The 19,497-nt window shown below is 40.3% G+C and overlaps 3 protein-coding genes across 4 annotated transcripts in view; 2 read left to right on the top strand and 1 right to left on the bottom strand.

Moving 5' to 3' along the window:
- Positions 1-19,497, bottom strand: part of aimp1b (aminoacyl tRNA synthetase complex interacting multifunctional protein 1b) — a 23,821-nt gene continuing 4,324 nt past the window's right edge. Inside the window, exons 3-9 of one of the 2 annotated variants that reach the window (XM_081599821.1) lie at positions 18,642-18,755; positions 16,165-16,344; positions 15,898-16,097; positions 14,393-14,564; positions 11,951-14,309; positions 3,126-3,269; positions 1-652 (exon numbers count right to left, since the gene is read on the bottom strand). In XM_081599821.1, the coding sequence (XP_081455947.1) occupies positions 14,143-14,309; positions 14,393-14,564; positions 15,898-16,097; positions 16,165-16,344; positions 18,642-18,755 (833 nt within the window). In that variant the 3' untranslated portion in view covers positions 1-652; positions 3,126-3,269; positions 11,951-14,142. Of the gene's footprint in view, positions 653-3,125; positions 3,270-11,950; positions 14,310-14,392; positions 14,565-15,870; positions 16,098-16,164; positions 16,345-18,641; positions 18,756-19,497 lie in introns of both variants that reach the window. The other variant, XM_081599819.1, reaches the window with a different exon arrangement.
- Positions 396-7,584, top strand: LOC103480964 (dickkopf-related protein 2-like). Its single transcript, XM_081599101.1, has 5 exons — positions 396-561; positions 3,112-3,275; positions 5,609-5,765; positions 5,856-5,990; positions 6,776-7,584. Exons 1-5 carry the CDS (start codon positions 396-398, stop codon positions 7,156-7,158), a joined length of 1,005 nt encoding a protein of 334 aa, XP_081455227.1. The 3' UTR covers positions 7,159-7,584.
- On the top strand, positions 12,043-13,811 carry LOC103480963 (GTPase IMAP family member GIMD1-like). Its single transcript, XM_008436178.3, has 4 exons — positions 12,043-12,128; positions 12,269-12,413; positions 12,510-12,772; positions 13,378-13,811. Exons 2-4 carry the CDS (start codon positions 12,269-12,271, stop codon positions 13,651-13,653), a joined length of 684 nt encoding a protein of 227 aa, XP_008434400.2. The 5' UTR covers positions 12,043-12,128; the 3' UTR covers positions 13,654-13,811.

Here is a 19,497-nt window from a genome sequence, read left to right on the forward strand (position 1 = left end):
TTCTATTTTTTCAGTCAGTTTTATTTTAATTAGTTACAAGTTGGGTTATAGTTCATGTGTTTGTAAAGACATAAAACTTATGAGACATAGTGAAATTTAACAAAGTTTTATGATTATTCTGAATTAAAGTCTGTTTCTCATCCATCTACACTAAAAAAAAACAACAGGTGAACCAACTTTTTTAAAATTCTGCTAATTTGCTACAAGTAATCAAATTAAGTTTAAACAAATAAGTTTATCAAGTTGTCAAGTTTAGAAAAGTGAATAAATTCAGTTTGGTTACATAACAAACTTTTATTTTTTTAAGTTGGAGCTACATTCTCCTTTTTTCAGTGCAGCTGCTGTTGAACCAAAACGTCCTAATCCAAACATGTCCATCTGCAGCCTCCGTATCGATGGCTGCGGGTATCGATGCGCGCGGGAGGTGTGGCGGGGAGGGTTGCGGGGCGGACCGGGGCCAGCCTATAAATGGATCAGGTTGCGGGTTCGCCTCACCTGAGCGAACCGGAGCATCTTCCAGCAGCAGGTGTGTTCGTGTTACTGACCCGCACGCGCTCACAGGTGTGTCTGTTGTTATTATTAACCCTTCTGTGACTTTAGCGCTTAAACCTGGACATAAATCTGAGGATCGTCGCGTCCCGCAGCGATGAGCCTCCAGTACCTGCGTGAAGCTGACACCCCACCCACGTCAAAAAATCCAGCAAATAGTCTGAATGGTTAGTGCTCCGTTTGTGCAGGTTTGTGCCGTTAAAATTTTCGTTTGTGCAGTTTTGGTTTCTGAGATATTAAACATTATTTTTAGGTCATCTAGAGTTCACCATCCCCCCATATCGCTCCAAAACAAACCAAAGTGGGCTAGTTCGTTAGTGCTCCGTTTGTGCAGGTTTGTGCAGTTAAAATTTTCGTTTGTGCAGTTTTGGTTTCTGAGATATTAAACATTATTTTTTAGGTCATCTAGAGTTCACCATCCCCCCATATCGCTCCAAAACAAACCAAAGTGGGCTAGTTCGTTAGTGCTCTGTTTGTGCAGGTTTGTGCCGTTAAAATTTTCGTTTGTGCAGTTTTGGTTTCTGAGATATTAAACATTATTTTTTAGGTCATCTAGAGTTCACCATCCCCCCATATGCTCCAAAACAAACCAAAGTGGGCTAGTTCGTTAGTGCTCCGTTTGTGCAGGTTTGTGCAGTTAAAATTTTCGTTTGTGCAGTTTTTGTCTTTAAGATATTAAAAGTTATAATTTTGGCAGATGACGTCACCATCCCCCCATATGCTCCAAAACAAACCAAAGTGGGCTAGTTCGTTAGTGCTCCGTTTGTGCAGGTTTGTGCAGTTAAAATTTTCGTTTGTGCAGCTTTCATCTTTGAGATATTAAAAGTTATAATTTTGGCCGATGACGTCACCATCCCCCCATATGCTCCAAAACAAACCAAAGTGGGCTAATTCGTTAGTGCTCTGTTTGTGCAGGTTTGTGCCGTTAAAATTTTCGTTTGTGCAGCTTTCGTCTTTGAGATATTAAAAGTTATAATTTTGGCCGATGACGTCACCATCCCCCCATATCGCTCCAAAACAAACCAAAGTGTGGGCTACTTCTTGTAATTCTTCAGATTCTCAGCTGTTGTACAATGTGTACATTTTGTTTTGAACTTCAATAAAGACTTAGAACAAGAAAAAATGTGTCTCATTTCAAGAAATGTTTTAAGATAGCAATGTTTTTTCACGAACGTAGCGCACAATAATTGAATCCTGCTAATAAAGGACATGCAGCCTGACCCTAACGTAATGTGTATAACCTGTTCAACTGTGCTTTGATTTCGGAGGTGGTCTGAAGAATTATATTCACATTGTTGATGTACTGTCTGCTGATTATGCAGCAAACGTGTAAAAAAATTACATGAGCCTATAAAGGCCAATTTGCTAGTTGCTTGAGCAAAGATTTTGCCGAGTAAAACGGAAATGTGTCATTATTTCAAAGTTCATCCAAGTAATGTACTTAATATTTAGTAAATATAGTTTCAATGCAACGACTTTCATTTCATCCAATTTCTTAAATTAAATGTGTATGGGCTTCAAGGAGACATGTTTTGCGAACTTTGACATAGTTCTCACACAACTGGGATTGGCTCCACCCACACTGTAGTGAGCCTCCTGCCCCCCCCCTCCCATCTTGTTTTGCAGAGCAAGTGTAATTTCAACCTCTCGTTAATATTCTAGCGGTCTCAAATCGTTTTGAATAAGTCATTTTTGGAATTTTTTCAACCCCGATTTTGATTTTTTAACAAGGTAAAATCAAATTAATGCTCAACTAGCAAATTGGCCTTTATAGGCTCATGTAATTTTTTTACACGTTTGCTGCATAATCAGCAGACAGTACATCAACAATGTGAATATAATTCTTCAGACCACCTCCGAAATCAAAGCACAGTTGAACAGGTTATACACATTACGTTAGGGTCAGGCTGCATGTCCTTTATTAGCAGGATTCAATTATTGTGCGCTACGTTCGTGAAAAAACATTGCTATCTTAAAACATTTCTTGAAATGAGACACATTTTTTCTTGTTCTAAGTCTTTATTGAAGTTCAAAACAAAATGTACACATTGTACAACAGCTGAGAATCTGAAGAATTACAAGAAGTAGCCCACACTTAGGTTTGATTTGGAACATGATAGGGTGACGGTGACGTCATCGGCCAAAATTATAACTTTTAATATCTCAAAGACGAAAGCTGCACAAACGAAAATTTTAACGGCACAAACCTGCACAAACAGAGCACTAACGAACTAGCCCACTTTGGTTTGTTTTGGAGCATATGGGGGGATGGTGACGTCATCGGCCAAAATTATAACTTTTAATATCTCAAAGACGAAAGCTGCACAAACGAAAATTTTAACGGCACAAACCTGCACAAACGTAGCACTAACGAACTAGCCCACTTTGGTTTGTTTTGGAGCGATATGGGGGGATGGTGACGTCATCGGCCAAAATTATAACTTTTAATATCTCAGAAACCAAAACTGCACAAACGAAAATTTTAACGGCACAAACCTGCACAAACGGAGCACTAACCATTCAGACTATTTGCTGGATTTTTTGACGTGGGTGGGGTGTCAGCTTCACGCAGGTGCCTCCAGTTGGTGCTGATGTTTGGCGTCGGGGCCGCGCTCCTCCGCGTGGACGCGCGCGTCCGCCTGAAATCCATCAGAACCGTGATCCTGACGGAAGGTCACGCGCTGCCCGTGAACAGGAGCGCGTGGGGACCCGGCGTGGACCTGACGGTGAGTGAAACCAGCACAAACTGTGGATACCTGAGATCTGATGCAAAGTTAAAGAGTCCAAAATGTAGGTAAAATAGACCAAAATGTAGAGAAAATAAACCAAAATGTAGGTAAAATAAACCAAAATGTAGAGAAAATAAACCAAACTGTAGGTAAAATAGACCAAAATGTAGAGAAAATAAACCAAAATGTAGGTAAAATAAACCAAAATAACCCAAATGTAGGTAAAATAAACCAAAATGTAGGTAAAATAAACCAAAATGTAGGTAAAATAAACCAAAATGTAGGTAAAATAACCCAAATGTAGGTAAAATAAACCAAAATGTAGGTAAAATAAACCAAAATTAAACCAAAATGTAGGTAAAATAAACCAAAATGTAGGTAAAATAAACCAAAATGTAGGTAAAATAAACCAAAATGTAGGTAAAATAAACCAAAATGTAGGTAAAATAAACCAAAATGTAGGTAAAATAAACCAAAATGTAGGTAAAATAAACCAAAATGTAGGTAAAATAAACCCGAACATGAACCACAGCGTGAAAATAGTTCTGCTCATGTGAAGGGAGGAACTTAGATTTTTAAGTTACCGACTTTCAGCTTGTTCCAGTTTCTTTAGTTAAATTTATGCAAAATCCCTGAGAGTTTATTGTTTTCGTGTTTTTAAATCCATTTTCCTAACATCGATCGCGTGTGAATATTTTAGGAAATAAATGGAAAAGCAGCAAAAATGATGACAAATTAACAAATGAGGGCAGAATCTGGAGGATTTCTGACTGGATTTTGGGACATTTTTCAGTTTCAGTAAAAAAAAAATAACTAAAGCAACCTGATTATTGGATGGAAGTTAAATTTAAAGAGTTAACATCGAAAATAGAGGCTCAAAAGAGTAACTTAATATCTGAACGCTATATTTTTATAACCAAGAATAACCAAGAGAAAAAGATTTTCAAAATAAAAGCTCTCAGCATTTTAGCTCTATAGATCATAACTGGAAATGGATGTTTTCCTACTTGAAGTGTAGTTTATTCTCACAGTTAGCATGTATGCTAACCGGCTTGCAGTGGTGGAGAAAGTACTCAAAAAATTTACTTAAGTAAAAGTACAAATACACAGACAAAAATGTACTTAAGTAAAAGTCAAAGTACCACATTAACATTTTACTTAAGTAAAAGTAAAAAAGTACTGGCTTTTAAAAATACTTAAGTATTAAAAGTAAAAGTACTTGCTGAATGCATTGCCTAATCACTAATATCATTAAGTGAACCGATCGTATTTAATTTTAATACATCAGTAATGTGCCATTTTAATGAACAAGGCCACAGATAAAGCCTGTTTTTATTGAGTTTACTCTGTAACAACCCTAACCCTAACGCGACAGTTCTGTAGAAATGTAGTGAAGTAGAAAGTACAGATACTTACTGTAAAATGTAGTGGAGTAAAAGCAGTGGCGCAAAAAGTGGGTATGCAGGGTATGCAACGCATAGGGGCGCAGCACCAGAGGGGGCGCCAAAACCCCGTCTGGAGGGGGCGGCGCGCCGATGATTGTTTTTCCATACACTTCGGCGCGCCTTACGCTCCTTCACCTCGCGCACATAACGAGGTAAATGTAGCGAGTTTTACCCTTCACGTATCGTCGCCTCGGGGGGGGTGAGAGCGTCGCTCCTTCACCCTGACGATCCGTCCCTCGGGGGGTTGGGTGGTGGGGGGCGCCGATCTATGTTTTCGCATCCACCTGAATAATGTGTAGTTGCGCCACTGAGTAAAAGTAGAAAGTATCCATTATTAAATCTACTTAAGTAAAGTACAGATACACGAAAATTGTACTTAAGTACAGTAACGACGTACTTGTACTTCGTTACTTCCCACCACTGCCGGCTTGGTGTCTGATTTCTGATTCCTGTTAGCTTCCATTGCTGTGGTTGTTACGTTTCCTCCTATCTGGTCTGTTTTACAGTTATTACTGTGTTTATATCCATCTTTGTGTTGTATCGCGTTAGCATGACTGGTTAAAGTCAATAAAGTGCAGACGGATGGATGGATGGATGGATGGATGGATGGATGGATGGATGGATGCTGCGTCTCCTCCAACAAATGCTTCATCATAAAGCTTCTTAATCTACATCCTAATCTGCTACAGCGCTTCAGATTGTACCAGTTCATCTCAATAATTTCTACAATTAAATGTTACCTCAACAAACCAGAATCATTAAGTTGCATGAAATGTCCCAGACTTCCCTGCATGGTCTGTTGAAATGTGTTGACAAAGTTTCTCACTGTTTGGTTTGAAACGTCCTGGATAGTCGGGAATATTTGTTGTAAACTTGGTTGTTCAGCTTTACCAGTGCATGAGCGACCTGGAGTGCACCGAGGGAAACTACTGCCACGTCCCGCCCGCAGGCCCCGCCCACTCCCGCTGCCACGCCTGCCGCAGGAGGAGCAGGCGCTGCCTCAGGGATAGCATGTGTTGCCCCGGCAACCGCTGCAGCAGCAGTAAGGCCTGCTTTCAAAATGATGGTCGTACAGTTGGAAAATATGAAGAATTTTAACGTAGATTGTTGTTTTTTTTTACTTGTTTTTTAGACATTTGTGTTGCTGAGCTGGTCGGGTTTTGGTCTCAGAGTGTCCTGGACGCTGGTGGACACGTGAACCCGCCGCCGTCTAAGAGAGGATGGAGGAAACGAGGGAGGGTGAACCTTAACGGGTCGTCTGGTAGAGGTGAGTTTAAGTTTTTATTTCAGGGATGTTGTCGTAAAGAGCTTCAGTTTTCTGTGTTCGTCAGTCAGGCTGAGTAAAACCAACCAAACCCTTTAAAACAAACCTGTTCCCCTCCTGACCTGTGGGGGCGCTGCGCCAAGAACCGCTGAAGGAAACGACACAAACGCCTCTGAAGAGACTAAATGCAACTCGTCCATTAAATGGAAACAACAGAGTGATGTCAGATTTTAGTGGGTTGATAAAAGGAGTCATTTCTCCTGCTAGCGCTGGGCTAGCTCGTTTGTTTTGGTCGGACTTTTCCACTAAATTAATTTTTCGGGACAAATTGTAAAGAACTAATTAACTTTCTTGTTTGGTAAAGTTTTAGCTGAGTAAAGCCACATAAAGCTCAGAGAGCAGACGTGATCGGTCGACCCAACAGTGGTTGGTTCTTCGGTTTGCATCGGACCAAGTGGGCTTTCCAGGCAGTCGGATGGTTTGCATCAGAGCCTGATTATGATTTCATGCCTCCAAAAATGAACCAAACTGTATCGACAAATTATCTGGACCAATCTGAAGCTGATTTTCCACTTTTGGTTAGTGGAAAACGTTCATCACATTTAGTTTCCCCTGAATAAACGTCTCTGGAGTTGCAAAGCGCTGATTCACTTGCCTGTTTTGCAAGCTTTCAGTTCAGTCAAGCTTAAAAACATCAAGTCAAACAGGAAGTGTGATGGTCAACGACGGTTGGCTGTGGTTTTCGGACCAGTGGATTTTCAGCTAACGGTTCAGTGTGTTGGTTCCAGGTCAGCTGGGCGACCCGTGCCTGCGCTCCTCTGACTGCTCGGACACTTTGTGCTGCGCCCGCCACTTCTGGGCCCGGATCTGCAAGCCGGTGCTGCGGGAGGGCCAGGTCTGCACGCGCCAGCGGCGTAAGGGCCACCAGGGCTTGGAGCTGTTCCAGCGCTGCTCCTGCGGCGACGGACTCACCTGCCGGGCCGCGCCGAACCCAAACAGCCAGACTGCTCCAACACGGCCGGCTTCACTGCGGGACCAAGCCGTGAAACCCAAGTTTGAGGTTTTCCCTTCCGTGTCTCGGCACGTTTCTCCTCACACCTCGATGCCGGCCGCAACCTCGTCGTCTTCCGTGGCGGCCAAGACGAGACTCCACGTGTGTCAGAGGAGATGAGTTGGACAAACGGGGAGAAAAACGGACTGATGGAAGGATGGACAGAGCAAAAGCTGCTCTGTGTCTGTGATCGAGGCCAGAGGCAACGGGAGGCAGAGACATTTGTAAAAGAAAGAGTGAATAGCATTCCTGCTTACTCCCTCAGCAGCGTCTCCTTAAAGGTCAGCGGCTTCCTGTCACGCCAGCTGAAGGAGACGCGAAACCCTCTGAGGTTGGGATGTGATTTCCTCCAGGGCGTCTGGACGAGCCAAACCGCTTTGAAATCCAGTCTGACCCCTTTGGCCCCAGCAGCACAGGGGCAAATGTTGATGCTTATCTGACGTAATTCACACATTGGTTTCAGCTTTTCAGCTGCTCGGCAGTAAATCTACAAGGTCCGAAAGTCAAACCCGGAGAAACCGAGTTAAGCTAATGATGTTTGTTGAGCTACAGAAAATATTAACCAAATTTAGTCAACATTCCTGAAAATGTGGATGTTTAATTAAATAACTATTCCATCTTTAGACCACAGACATGTAAACAGGTTTTGTCGCTCTGACCCCCATCCAGCCGTTCACCATTGTTAGAATCCGTTCATGTATATTTCTGTTTTAAACTTATAATAACATTTTATGTAAATGTTGTCAAACTTTTTACGTTTTTAGCTAATTTTACTGGGTTTTTTCTCTGAGTAAAAACTAAAAAATGAATTAATTCTTTCTAGACTGCATATGTCTTATTGCACTGATATTTTGAAAGAATTATTTTTACATAAATGTTGTATTTTGTGGTAAATCTGTGTAATTATTCACATTTATTCAGTTTAACTGAAAGTTAAAAATGTTTTGTGATTAAATTTGTTTCTTGCTACAGTTTTCTGTTTTGTACAATAGTAAAATCACACTTACTACACAAGACCTCTGAACCTTATTTACCTTTTCACTGCTTAATTTCTACCAATATGTTACGCTAGCTGACTAAGCTAGCTAGCTCCTTGAGTACATTTAAGCTAACAGTCTCTCCCTGGATTAAAACATTTCCAGTCATGAGTTTCAAACTGTTGACATCATGGGTCAAAGATCTAATGTTGGTCTCAAGAACACCTGATTTTATATACATTTTATCTATATTTGACTTTATCTTTTTGCTAGCAGCTAGCGTGTAGTAGCTGTTAGCTTAGCTAGCTAAAATGCTATAATCTTTGATTATCTTTGATTATAGCATTTTAGCTATAAAATGCTAAAATTTTATAGCTAAAATTTAGCTATAAATTTAGCTAAAATTTAGCTATAAATTTTAGCTAAAAATATATTTAAAAATATATTTTTAAATATATTTTTATATTTTAAAAATATATTTTTAAAAATATATTTTTAAATATATTTTTAAAATATAAAAATATATTTTAAAAGAAGAAATAATAATCATACATGAAAGAAATTCACCATATTATTGTGATAAATAACCTTATTAGTCCAGATTATTGATAGATTAAACACACAAAATGAAAAAAAAGATTTTAAAAAATCCTCTGTCATTTACTAAGCTGTTTGTAATTTCTAGTTTTAACTTATATTATTTATGAGCCATAGTTTTCCTTAAATGCACTTTATATGATGATATAAAGTGCATTTAAGGAAAACTACGGCATGTACTGAAGGCAGTGGGCGCAAAAAGTCATGAATATAAAAATACCTCCTTATTTAAGCAGGTAAATTTAATTTCCAAACATGAAAATCAAAGTTTGTTTTGAAACCAGTCAGGATTGGGGGGAAAGTTGTTAAAAAGTGGGAAAGAAATGTATATATGTGGTTGAAAAACAAAGGATTGAACACTTAAAGACATTGGAGGGAATATTACCATCTAGAAGTTGTGATGAACTGATTAGCTAAAATGTTTCACACCTGAGATTTATAAGTTTAAACACAAACACGAGCTCCCGAACTGAAACTGGTTTTATAACAGCTCCAGTTTCATTCATGCTCTAGAGTTGTAATTAGATACTGAGATTCAAATGCTGACATTTTGAAGAGCCACGTGTTTTTGTGTTTAACCCCTTAAACCGGTCCTGCAGGATAAGAAGTCGAGCTAAATTTGCACCCAGCTGGCGCATGAGGCCCCATCAGAGTTTGGTTCAGGCTGGGTGGGTTCTGGTCGGGCCCATTGGGTTCATTACCCAGAATCCATTTGGGGAACCACCAGCGTAGTTCTTCGTATCAAAGAGCTCAATCAGTTCAAAATATAAAAATCCAAACTCCCACACGGGGACAACATCCGGGTTTCTCAGCACATTTTCTGCCCTTATGGGTCTCATCTCACCTTAATGTAAAGATTAGGATAAAATCGCATTAAATTATACCCGTCAAACAACAGAGGGTCAAACTGCACCACTCTGTTGGTTAAAGTATAAAACCATCTGACACACGGCTCCCCCTGGTGGCGAGGCAGGTTACAATCCCCACAGTGTGTTTTCGGCTCTGACCTTTTTGTTGGATTTTTTTTTTTTTAATTTGGGGAGGAATTAGCTTTCAGAGAGGTTAGTTACATTTTAATTAACTCAAATTTCCTCTCTAATTCACCACTTTCTGTACTTTTTGGGTTTATCACCACATTTCACTTGGTCCATCTGTTTCACTCCCAGAGGTCATTTAGACCTGCGCGGCCGTTATTTATTTAATTTTAAGTCAGTTTGACTCGTACTCCAACCAACCACCAAATTACAAAATTCAGAAGTAAAAAAAAAAATTAAGATAAGTGCAGAAAAGTGTATTATTATTCTTGTAGCTAAAAATACAACATTTCCATTTCCAAACAAGACTCCAGACTAAACCCTCCCAGCTGTTAACAGACTTTAAATGCTAATATTGTTACGTTTGTCCAGCTGAATGAGTCTGGCAGCATATTTTAAACAGCTTTGCTGTGAAAAACAAGGTTCATATGAGCCAAGTTGCATATCTGATTTGTGGAAAAACGCACGTTTCCTGCAGCCTTCCCTGATCTGATTGGGATCTTCTGCAGGTTTTCCTCCAGGGAGAACCTGAGCTTCCTGTTTGAGAGGAACCGCTGTCCCGACTTTGACTGCTGCTGCTGCCGTGAAGATAATCTCACCGGGTCGCTTCCCGGTTCAGGCACGTCCGCAGCAGGTCACCAATCTGCGTTGGCGTCACATTTCCATCCGCGTTTCCCCGTTTCGCTAATGTCACAGGTTAGTTTCATCTGATCCGAGAACAAGGACAGAGCTCTGAAGGTTAGCTTTCAGTTGTGTGATTCGGTATAACCGGACCGAAGAGGCCCAAGAATCCACTTAACCATGGCAGACGCCAAAGAGCTAACTGGCTAGCTTGACAGCTAGTTAGCAGTAGCATCAGCTGCCAACAGTCTCAGAAAGCAAAGATGTTCAATCAAACTTTTGTCTAACAGAAAAGTCCTACAAGAAAAAAAGAAAACAAAAAAGCATTAAATAATCCTGCCACGGCAAAATCTAACACCTGTGATCAACAAATTTAAGGCCAAGTTTCATTTTAGTCATGAATTTAAGAGTTTTTAAGGATGCGCAGACACCTTGTGGCAGGGGTCCCCCACCTTTTCCTGTGAGGGCCACATAACTTTTCCCTTCTCTGGTGGGGGGCGGAGTCAGTTCATATCAAAAATGTTACACGGTTATCACCTGCGCCGCCGGAAATTGTTGACGGGGGGCCTCCTCGATTGATTTTTACCCAGAAAGCACATGGGCAAAAACCGTTAGTGAAACGGTCACTGGGACTGACTAGTATATATTCCATTGAGGGAAAGTAACTAACATATGTTAACATAAAGGCTCGTTTTGAAGTATAAGCTGCTACTTACAGGCTTCGAAGAACTCGACCTGGAATGCGGCGTTCATAACAAACACGTGTTCATCTGCTCTACCGCTAGCAAACAACCGTACATAGCATAAGTGTCAAGCAGTTCCCTAAAAGTCCAACAGATGGCAGCAATGCACCATGCAAAACAAAACACCCACAGTTTACAGGACACACTTCCTGCTGCGGGCTGCACAGTGGCGCAGTTGGTAGAGCTGTTGCCTTGCAGCAAGAAGGTTCTGGGTTCGATTCCCGGTCTCTCTGCATGGAGTCTCCATGTTCTCCCTGTGCATGGTGGGTTTTCTCCAGGTACTCCGGTTTCCTCCCACAGTCCAACAACATGACTGTCAGGTTAATTGGTCTCTCCAAATTGTCCCTAGGTATGAGTGTGTGTGTGCATGGTTGTGTGTCTCTGTGTTGCCCTGCGACAGACTGGTGACCTGTCCAGGTGACCCCACCTCTCGCCCTGAACGTTAGCTGGAGAGACACCAGCACCTCCTGACCCCACTGAGGGACAAGGGTGAAAGAAAATGGATGGATGGATGGACTTCCTGCTACAGGTGGTTGAAGAAAAATCCACATAAAATACATGAAAAAAAATCTGAATGCTCTCTGGTCCACTGGTCAGGGGGCCGGATCAAATGTGGAGGCGGGCCGGATCCGTCCCGCGCGCCGTAGTTTGGGGATCGATTAGCATCAAACATTAATGAACCTGCCTGCATGTGGGCCTGATATGTAAACAGTTTGTTTAAAGAGAAGGAAGTGGAGATTAAATAACTGTAAAGTTTATGACTAACTGACTGGATGATCATTGTAGCGGCTAAAAAGAATAAATGGCTCCTATGATCATGAAAAACAACATTTTAACGGTGAAAGTCTCTGAGCGTCCGCTGACAGCAGGTCACATCAGTACATTTACATTTTATTTTTTGGCTTTATTGCAACGTCAGAGCAGGTAAAAGCCAACTCACCTTGACGTCAGCGCTGAAGTGCGAGGAACTGCAGAGACGTTTATCACTTTTATGGGCCAATAAACGCTGAGCGGAGCGACAGACGGGTTGAACTTTAACCTGCAGCCACTCCTCCTGCGCCGACCGGACCAGGAACCCGGCCTCTGTCTGTCTGCTGCGCCGGCTCAGGTACGACCAGGTGAGGAAGCGTTTTATTAAATGTTTTTATCGTCGTGAAGGACAGTAACGATGACTCAGAGGCTGGATCAAAGCTAAAGACAGAAGCTGTCCGTTTGCTGGGCTGTAAAAACGTTGTTGTTGTTGTTGTTGTTTTGCCAGATGGGCGACAAACTTGGTTTCCATGACAACGTCCTGAGTCGGCTGATAAAGCCAAGAGACGGACAAAGGGATGTTCTCGTTTTAAATGTGCTGTTGCTAGGAGACAGGCAGAGTGGGCGGAGCTCCGTGGGGAACGCTCTCATTGGTCAGTCCTGTAAAAAGCAGAATTTCGTCCAGGTCCAGGTTTTTTGTTTTTTTTTTCATGCGACTCTAACGACGTTTTTCTCGCTGGGTTTCAAAGGCGGGGACGAGTTCCGGACGGGAACCTGCGTTTCTGGCGTTTCCGTGACGACGGAGCTCCAGGTCCTCAGCAGGGAGTTTCCGGCGTATTTCAGGAGGCAGGGGGCGGAGTCTGACCTCGTGCTCAGAGTCGTGGACACGCCCCCCGCGAAGCTCCGCCCACAGGGCCTGCAGGAGCTCTGCCCCGGCGGCGTTCACGTCCTGGTGGTCGTGGTGAGGGTCGATCAGCTGGACGAAAACTCACAGCTGCTGAGCCACACGGAGGTACGAAACAAAATGTATTAATCTGCATTTCAACCCAACCTATTTCCGCTTAGCGGCGGTTTTGTGGCCCGCTACTTTCTGTGTTTTCGTACCTTTGGGATAGAAAAATGTCTGCTGCTCCTGCAGAGACTAAAGTTTACCAATATACCACTTTATATCAAGCTTGTTTGACTCAGTAGCTGCTTATTTTGTCAAATAATCTGGGCAAATAAAAATGATTTCTCCCAACAACTGGTTCTAGTACAAGCTAGTGGTAATGTTAGCTTAGTGTGATCATTTTTCCACATCTGTCAGCTAACGGAAATGAGCCATACAAGTTATAAACGTCTAACTACTTCAATAATTCATGACCTTCAACACAGATGCTGAAGTTTACAGAAAGCTCACATAGCAGCCAAGTAAATTAGCGATTCAGGATTTATCCAAAAAATGTATTTAGGGGAAGCTAGATATGCTAAGCTAGCAAAATTGCTAACTAAATTAAAAATTAGCTCCAGTGTTAGCGGATACTAACGCGTTTCCTGATAGGAAAAATAATCCACATTTCTTAATTTTCTTCTCAGAAACATGTTGAGACTTTCTAAAAACATTTTTTTGCCTTTCAGAGCCTCTTCGGTCCAGACTGGCGTCGTCACGCCATGCTCGTCTTCACACACTCCGATCACCTGGAGAAGGCGGGGCTTCAGCCGCCTGCGTTCCTCACCCAGAGCTCTGATTGGCTGAGCTCTCTGGCTGAAGAGGTTGGGGGCGGGGCTTCGTTTTTGGACAACAGCTCTGATTGGCCATCAATCAGAGGCCGTCCAATAAGAGATCAACTGCTCCGCCTCTCAGCGAAGAACCATCACGAAGCTCTGCAATTTATGCCAGACCAATCACTCTGACACAAATTCTGAGGACCAAAACCGTCAATGTTGATGTTGTTTTTAGGCCTGTAACAACAGCAAATGTCGTAATTATTGCGATAAATGATAATATTTTATTTTTAGAGTAGTATTTTGAAAGACCAATAAACTTTAACTTTGTTAAAAAAGACAGTCAACACTGAAATTGGAAGATATTTCAAATATAAATGTTAAATTTCACTAAAATGCTAAAAAAAAAAAAAAAAAATGCATATTTTGAAAAGTGCAAATTAATCATTTTAGTTTCCAACATGTTTGAAGAAACTTTAGTGGCAGCCATGTTAACTATAACCAGCATTTGAAATAATAAAAATAATAATAACACGAAATAATTAAAAAGCAACAGAAAAAACATAATTTTGTTTGTTTATTTAAGTATTTTTTTCCTTTGGTCTGTCGGTTCATTCGCAGCCACAACAGCAGCAGAAAACGTGTTTGTACACAAATGATCCAGAAGGGGGCAGTTTTCTATCTGATGGCGCAGCTAGTGAGAGATGGAGCCCTGCAGAGCCCCTTCCCCTTCACCTCGAACCCACAGCCTTTGTAGTTGGCCACACCTTTGCCGTCCACCTGCAGGTCAGGCAGCAGAAGCTCCCAGATCCTCTGTTTGGATGAAAGTTCACCATCCGGCTCTCCTAAAGCAACATGGTGGATCCTAATGTTGATGCCTGTTGTAAAAAAAGGCTGAAAATGACCCGAACACTGTCGCCATAGTTACCAGGGTAGCTCAAGAAGGTGATTCTGTCTCCGGGGGCGGAGCCTGATGGCGGCGCCAGCAGCTCGGTGATGACGTCAGAGGCGCAGCAACACAGGAGGCGGCCACGCGAGGCCACGCCCCTCATTTTAGAGGCCTTCACGTTGCATAGAAACACTCCAAGAGAGCCTTTCAGCTGCCGAGAGGAAATTTAAATAGTTTTAATTAATAATAAAAGATTAGAAAACATACAAGCCAAGAACAAAACCCACAGTACAGATTAAGCTAGCATCTTTATCATTAGCTGTTAGCTTGACTCTGGTTAGCTGCTAGCATGATTTACTAGAGAAATACAATTTTCAGACATATTTTGAATTATTATGACTCCAAAATTCACAAAATTAAGTGAAATTCATTCTATTTGTGTAAAATCTAGTTAATTAAATCCAGGTTTTTCCTTCATTTCTTATTTAAACAAGAAACAATCGCATCTAGATTTCCAAAGCTTTATTATAATTGTAGGAATTAATTCAATATATCTTAAAACGTAATAAAATAAATTTTGATTTCAAGATATTATTAATTAGTTAATTATGTGTTTTTATTTTTATTCCAGTGGAAACTTGACAGCACAATTTTTAAATAAATATTTAATTTCACTGCTTACATATATACAATCCAGTCATTCACATCAAATGTTCATCTTTTACATTTGTATTTTAATAAAAACAAATATAGCGCAAAGTAGAAGAATTGAGTGGAATTTCCTATTATTTTGATAGTTTAGGTTAATTTCTGAATACCCTTCAAAATCAAAATTATATTTTATAAGCAGAAATATTTGGAGGCATACTGAAAAGGGTTTGAGGAAAAAGTCACATTTTGTTACGAAAACGTTTAACTTCATAATTTGGAAATTTAAGCTAAAAAGGTTTCAGTTTTCATTCAAAACACCTGATATAATAATGTTGTTTCCTGGCGTTTGCCTCGGTGGTCCCCAGGCTGCGGCCCGCGGGCCACATTTGGTCCGGCCCCCTGAACAATACCAGAGAGCTTTTTTTTTTTTTTTCATGTATTGTATTTTCCGGTTTATATGTGGATTTTTCTTCTACCACCAGGGGGCTCTTTGGCGGGGGGTGTGTCCTGTAGGCTGTGGGTGTTTTGTTTTGCATGGCGCATTGCTGCCATCTGTTGGACTTTTAGGGAACTGCTTGACTTTTATGTCATTTAATCAGTACGGTTGTTTGCTAGCGGTAGAGCAGATGAACACGTGTTTGTTATGAACGCCGCATTCCAGGTTTCCCTCAATGGAAGATATACCAGTCAGTCCCAGTGACCGTTTCACTGACGGTTTTTGCCCATGTGCTTTCTGGGTAAAAATCAATCGAGAAGCCCCTGCCCCTCCCCCTGTCAACAATTTCCGGCAGCGCAGGTGATAAACGTGTAACACTTTTTCTGACTCCGCCCCCCACCAGAGAAGGGAAAAGTTATGTGGCCCTCACGGGAAAAAGTTTGGACCCCTGGTCTACCTGGTCCAGATCTTGCAGTCCTCCCAGTTTGCTGACGACGGTCCGCGGAGCGTTTTCTCCCACATCCACTTCCTGAACACTCATGGCTTCCGCCAGCGGGTGGCGCCGGACGCTCAGGATTCTTCCGACACGCAGATCCAGACGTGACGCATCGATGCGAGACTCCGCCCCCAAAGAGAGCGGGTCTGAGACCGGACGAGCTACGAGACGGGTATAAAACGTGACTGTCGTTTCATTTTCCGCTGGTTTATTTTGGTTTGTTCTTACCTTTCCTCTCTCCTCTCCTCCGCCTGCCTGCTCGGTCTCTGCTCTCACCAGAGGAAACGGAGGGAGGAGGGCAGTTTGGAGGAACAGCAGCTGTTGCTCCTGCAGGGGAGGCGGGGTCAGGGTTGGAGTGGGCGGGGCTTACACGACGAGGGGGCGGAGCCTGAGAGAACAACGCTTTGGCTGGAAGAAAACATGTTAAATCAGCAATAAATCGATGAAAGAATTGATCCTGAGCTCAGTAATTATGTGCCAATGACTGAGTGCATCTGAGTAACTTATAGTTTAGCAAGATTTCAAGTCTAAGGCTGTCCGCCATGTTTACAAGAGGTTAAAAACATTTCCGTAAAACTTCCTTCAGAACTTTACGGTTCCTCAGTCCCCAATGGGAACATCTATTGGATCCTTTTTTGACCTGGTGGAGTTTAGATGTTATTTAGGGTGATATTAAAAAGTTTAGATGTTATTTAGGGTGATATTAAAGAGTTTAGATGTTATTTAGGGTGATATTAAAGAGTTTAGATGTTATTAAGGGTGATATTAAAGAGTTTAGATGTTATTTAGGGTGATATTAAAGAGTTTAGATGTTATTTAGGGTGATATTAAAGAGTTTAGATGTTATTTAGGGTGGTGTTAAAGAGTTTAGATGTTATTTAGGGTGATGTTAAAGAGTTTAGATGTTATTTAGGGTGATATTAAAGAGTTTAGATGTTATTTAGGGTGGTGTTAAAGAGTTTAGATGTTATTTAGGGTGATGTTAAAGAGTTTAGATGTTATTTAGGGTGATGTTAAAGAGTTTAGATGTTATTTAGGGTGATGTTAAAGAGTTTAGATGTTATTTAGGGTGATGTTAAAGAGTTTAGATGTTATTTAGGGTGGTGTTAAAGAGTTTAGATGTTATTTAGGGTGATGTTAAAGAGTTTAGATGTTATTTAGGGTGATGTTAAAGAGTGTAGATGTTATTTAGGGTGATGTTAAAGAGTTTAGATGTTATTTAGGGTGATATTAAAGAGTTTAGATGTTATTTAGGGTGATATTAAAGAGTTTAGATGTTATTTAGGGTGATATTAAAGAGTTTAGATGTTATTTAGGGTGATGTTAAAGAGTTTAGATGTTATTTAGGGTGGTGTTAAAGAGTTTAGATGTTATTTAGGGTGGTGTTAAAGAGTTTAGATGTTATTTAGGGTGATATTAAACAGTTTAGATGTTATTTAGGGTGATGTTAAAGAGTTTAGATGTTATTTAGGGTGGTGTTAAAGAGTTTAGATGTTATTTAGGGTGATGTTAAAGAGTTTAGATGTTATTTAGGGTGATGTTAAAGAGTTTAGATGTTATTTAGGGTGGTGTTAAAGAGTTTAGATGTTATTTAGGGTGATGTTAAAGAGTTTAGATGTTATTTAGGGTGATGTTAAAGAGTTTAGATGTTATTTAGGGTGATATTAAAGAGTTTAGATGTTATTTAGGGTGGTGTTAAAGAGTGTAGATGTTATTGAGGGTGGTGTTAAAGAGTTTAGATGTTATTTAGGGTGATGTTAAAGAGTTTAGATGTTATTTAGGGTGATGTTAAAGAGTGTAGATGTTATTTAGGGTGATGTTAAAGAGTTTAGATGTTATTTAGGGTGATGTTAAAGAGTTTAGATGTTATTTAGGGTGATGTTAAAGAGTGTAGATGTTATTTAGGGTGATGTTAAAGAGTTTAGATGTTATTTAGGGTGATGTTAAAGAGTTTAGATGTTATTTAGGGTGATGTTAAAGAGTGTAGATGTTATTTAGGGTGATATTAAACAGTTTAGATGTTATTTAGGGTGATGTTAAAGAGTTTAGATGTTATTTAGGGTGATGTTAAAGAGTGTAGATGTTATTTAGGGTGATATTAAACAGTTTAGATGTTATTTAGGGTGATGTTAAAGAGTTTAGATGTTATTTAGGGTGATGTTAAAGAGTTTAGATGTTATTTAGGGTGATGTTAAAGAGTGTAGATGTTATTTAGGGTGATGTTAAAGAGTTTAGATGTTATTTAGGGTGATGTTAAAGAGTTTAGATGTTATTTAGGGTGATGTTAAAGAGTGTAGATGTTATTTAGGGTGATATTAAACAGTTTAGATGTTATTTAGGGTGGTGTTAAAGAGTTTAGATGTTATTTAGGGTGATGTTAAAGAGTTTAGATGTTATTTAGGGTGATGTTAAAGAGTGTAGATGTTATTTAGGGTGATGTTAAAGAGTTTAGATGTTATTTAGGGTGATGTTAAAGAGTTTAGATGTTATTTAGGGTGGTGTTAAATAGTTTAGATGTTATTTAGGGTGATGTTAAAGAGTTTAGATGTTATTTAGGGTGGTGTTAAAGAGTTTAGATGTTATTTAGGGTGGTGTTAAAGAGTTTAGATGTTATTAAGGGTGATGTTAAAGAGTTTAGATGTTATTTAGGGTGGTGTAAACGTTGAAGCTGTTGAATCGTCGGTAGTTTCTTTCAGAGTCCGTACCGGTGCGTCTCCTCTGCTTGTCCTGCAGCTGACCCCTCAGCTGGTCGATGTCCTTTTTCAGTTTGCCGTTTTCAACCAGCAGCTTCTTCTGCTCTCTGACCGACGCCTGCAGCACTGCAACACACACGATATCATGTTATCCACAAGGTGGCGCTGTGTGGGAAATACAAGAGAGTGAAAATAGTATATTTGACTCTTTATTCATTTTTTTCCTTACTTTTTTTTATGTTTCTGGCCATCATGAGACAAAATGCACTTTTATTTTTTTGCATTTTCTTTCTTGTGTCATTTTAAAGTTTGTTAAAAATTCGCATGTTTCTGATTAGCTACATTTTAGTGGAAATGCCAGACCTGCAGAATGAAATAGTTCCTGTCTGACAACATGAAGCAGGAATTCATTACATCCTTTCAAAAACAAATAAGGAACAACATTGCTGTCACCTATCAGTCTTCAAAGTTGACTAAATCAGTTGTGGTGTTTTAGAAATGATCCACAGGAGCCAAGTTTCAATCACAAATGTGTTCAGATCGTCTTTGATATTCTGCAAAAGGTAAAAAATAAAATAAAATTTTGTAAATGCGCTTTTTTTTTTCTTGTTAAGCAAGAAATCCAATTAAAATGTAAATAATTTTGTTAGAGCTGTTTTGTTACCAGAGTTACTGGTGAATAATCACCAAGCATATCTGGTCATGCCTTCAAAGTCTTCAACATCCAGAACCAACATGTTTGGACTCCCAACAGAACCAGAACCAAACTGGCTTCAGTCAACATTAAGGTTCTGGGCGACCTGAACCCGGCTGAAAGGCTTTAAAAGCCTGAAATTAATGTGGGATTATGTTCATAATGAACACATCT

This window comes from Poecilia reticulata, chromosome 18 (assembly GCF_904066995.2).
Source record: "Poecilia reticulata chromosome 18, P_reticulata-male-v2, whole genome shotgun sequence".
Lineage (NCBI taxonomy): Eukaryota > Metazoa > Chordata > Actinopteri > Cyprinodontiformes > Poeciliidae > Poecilia > Poecilia reticulata.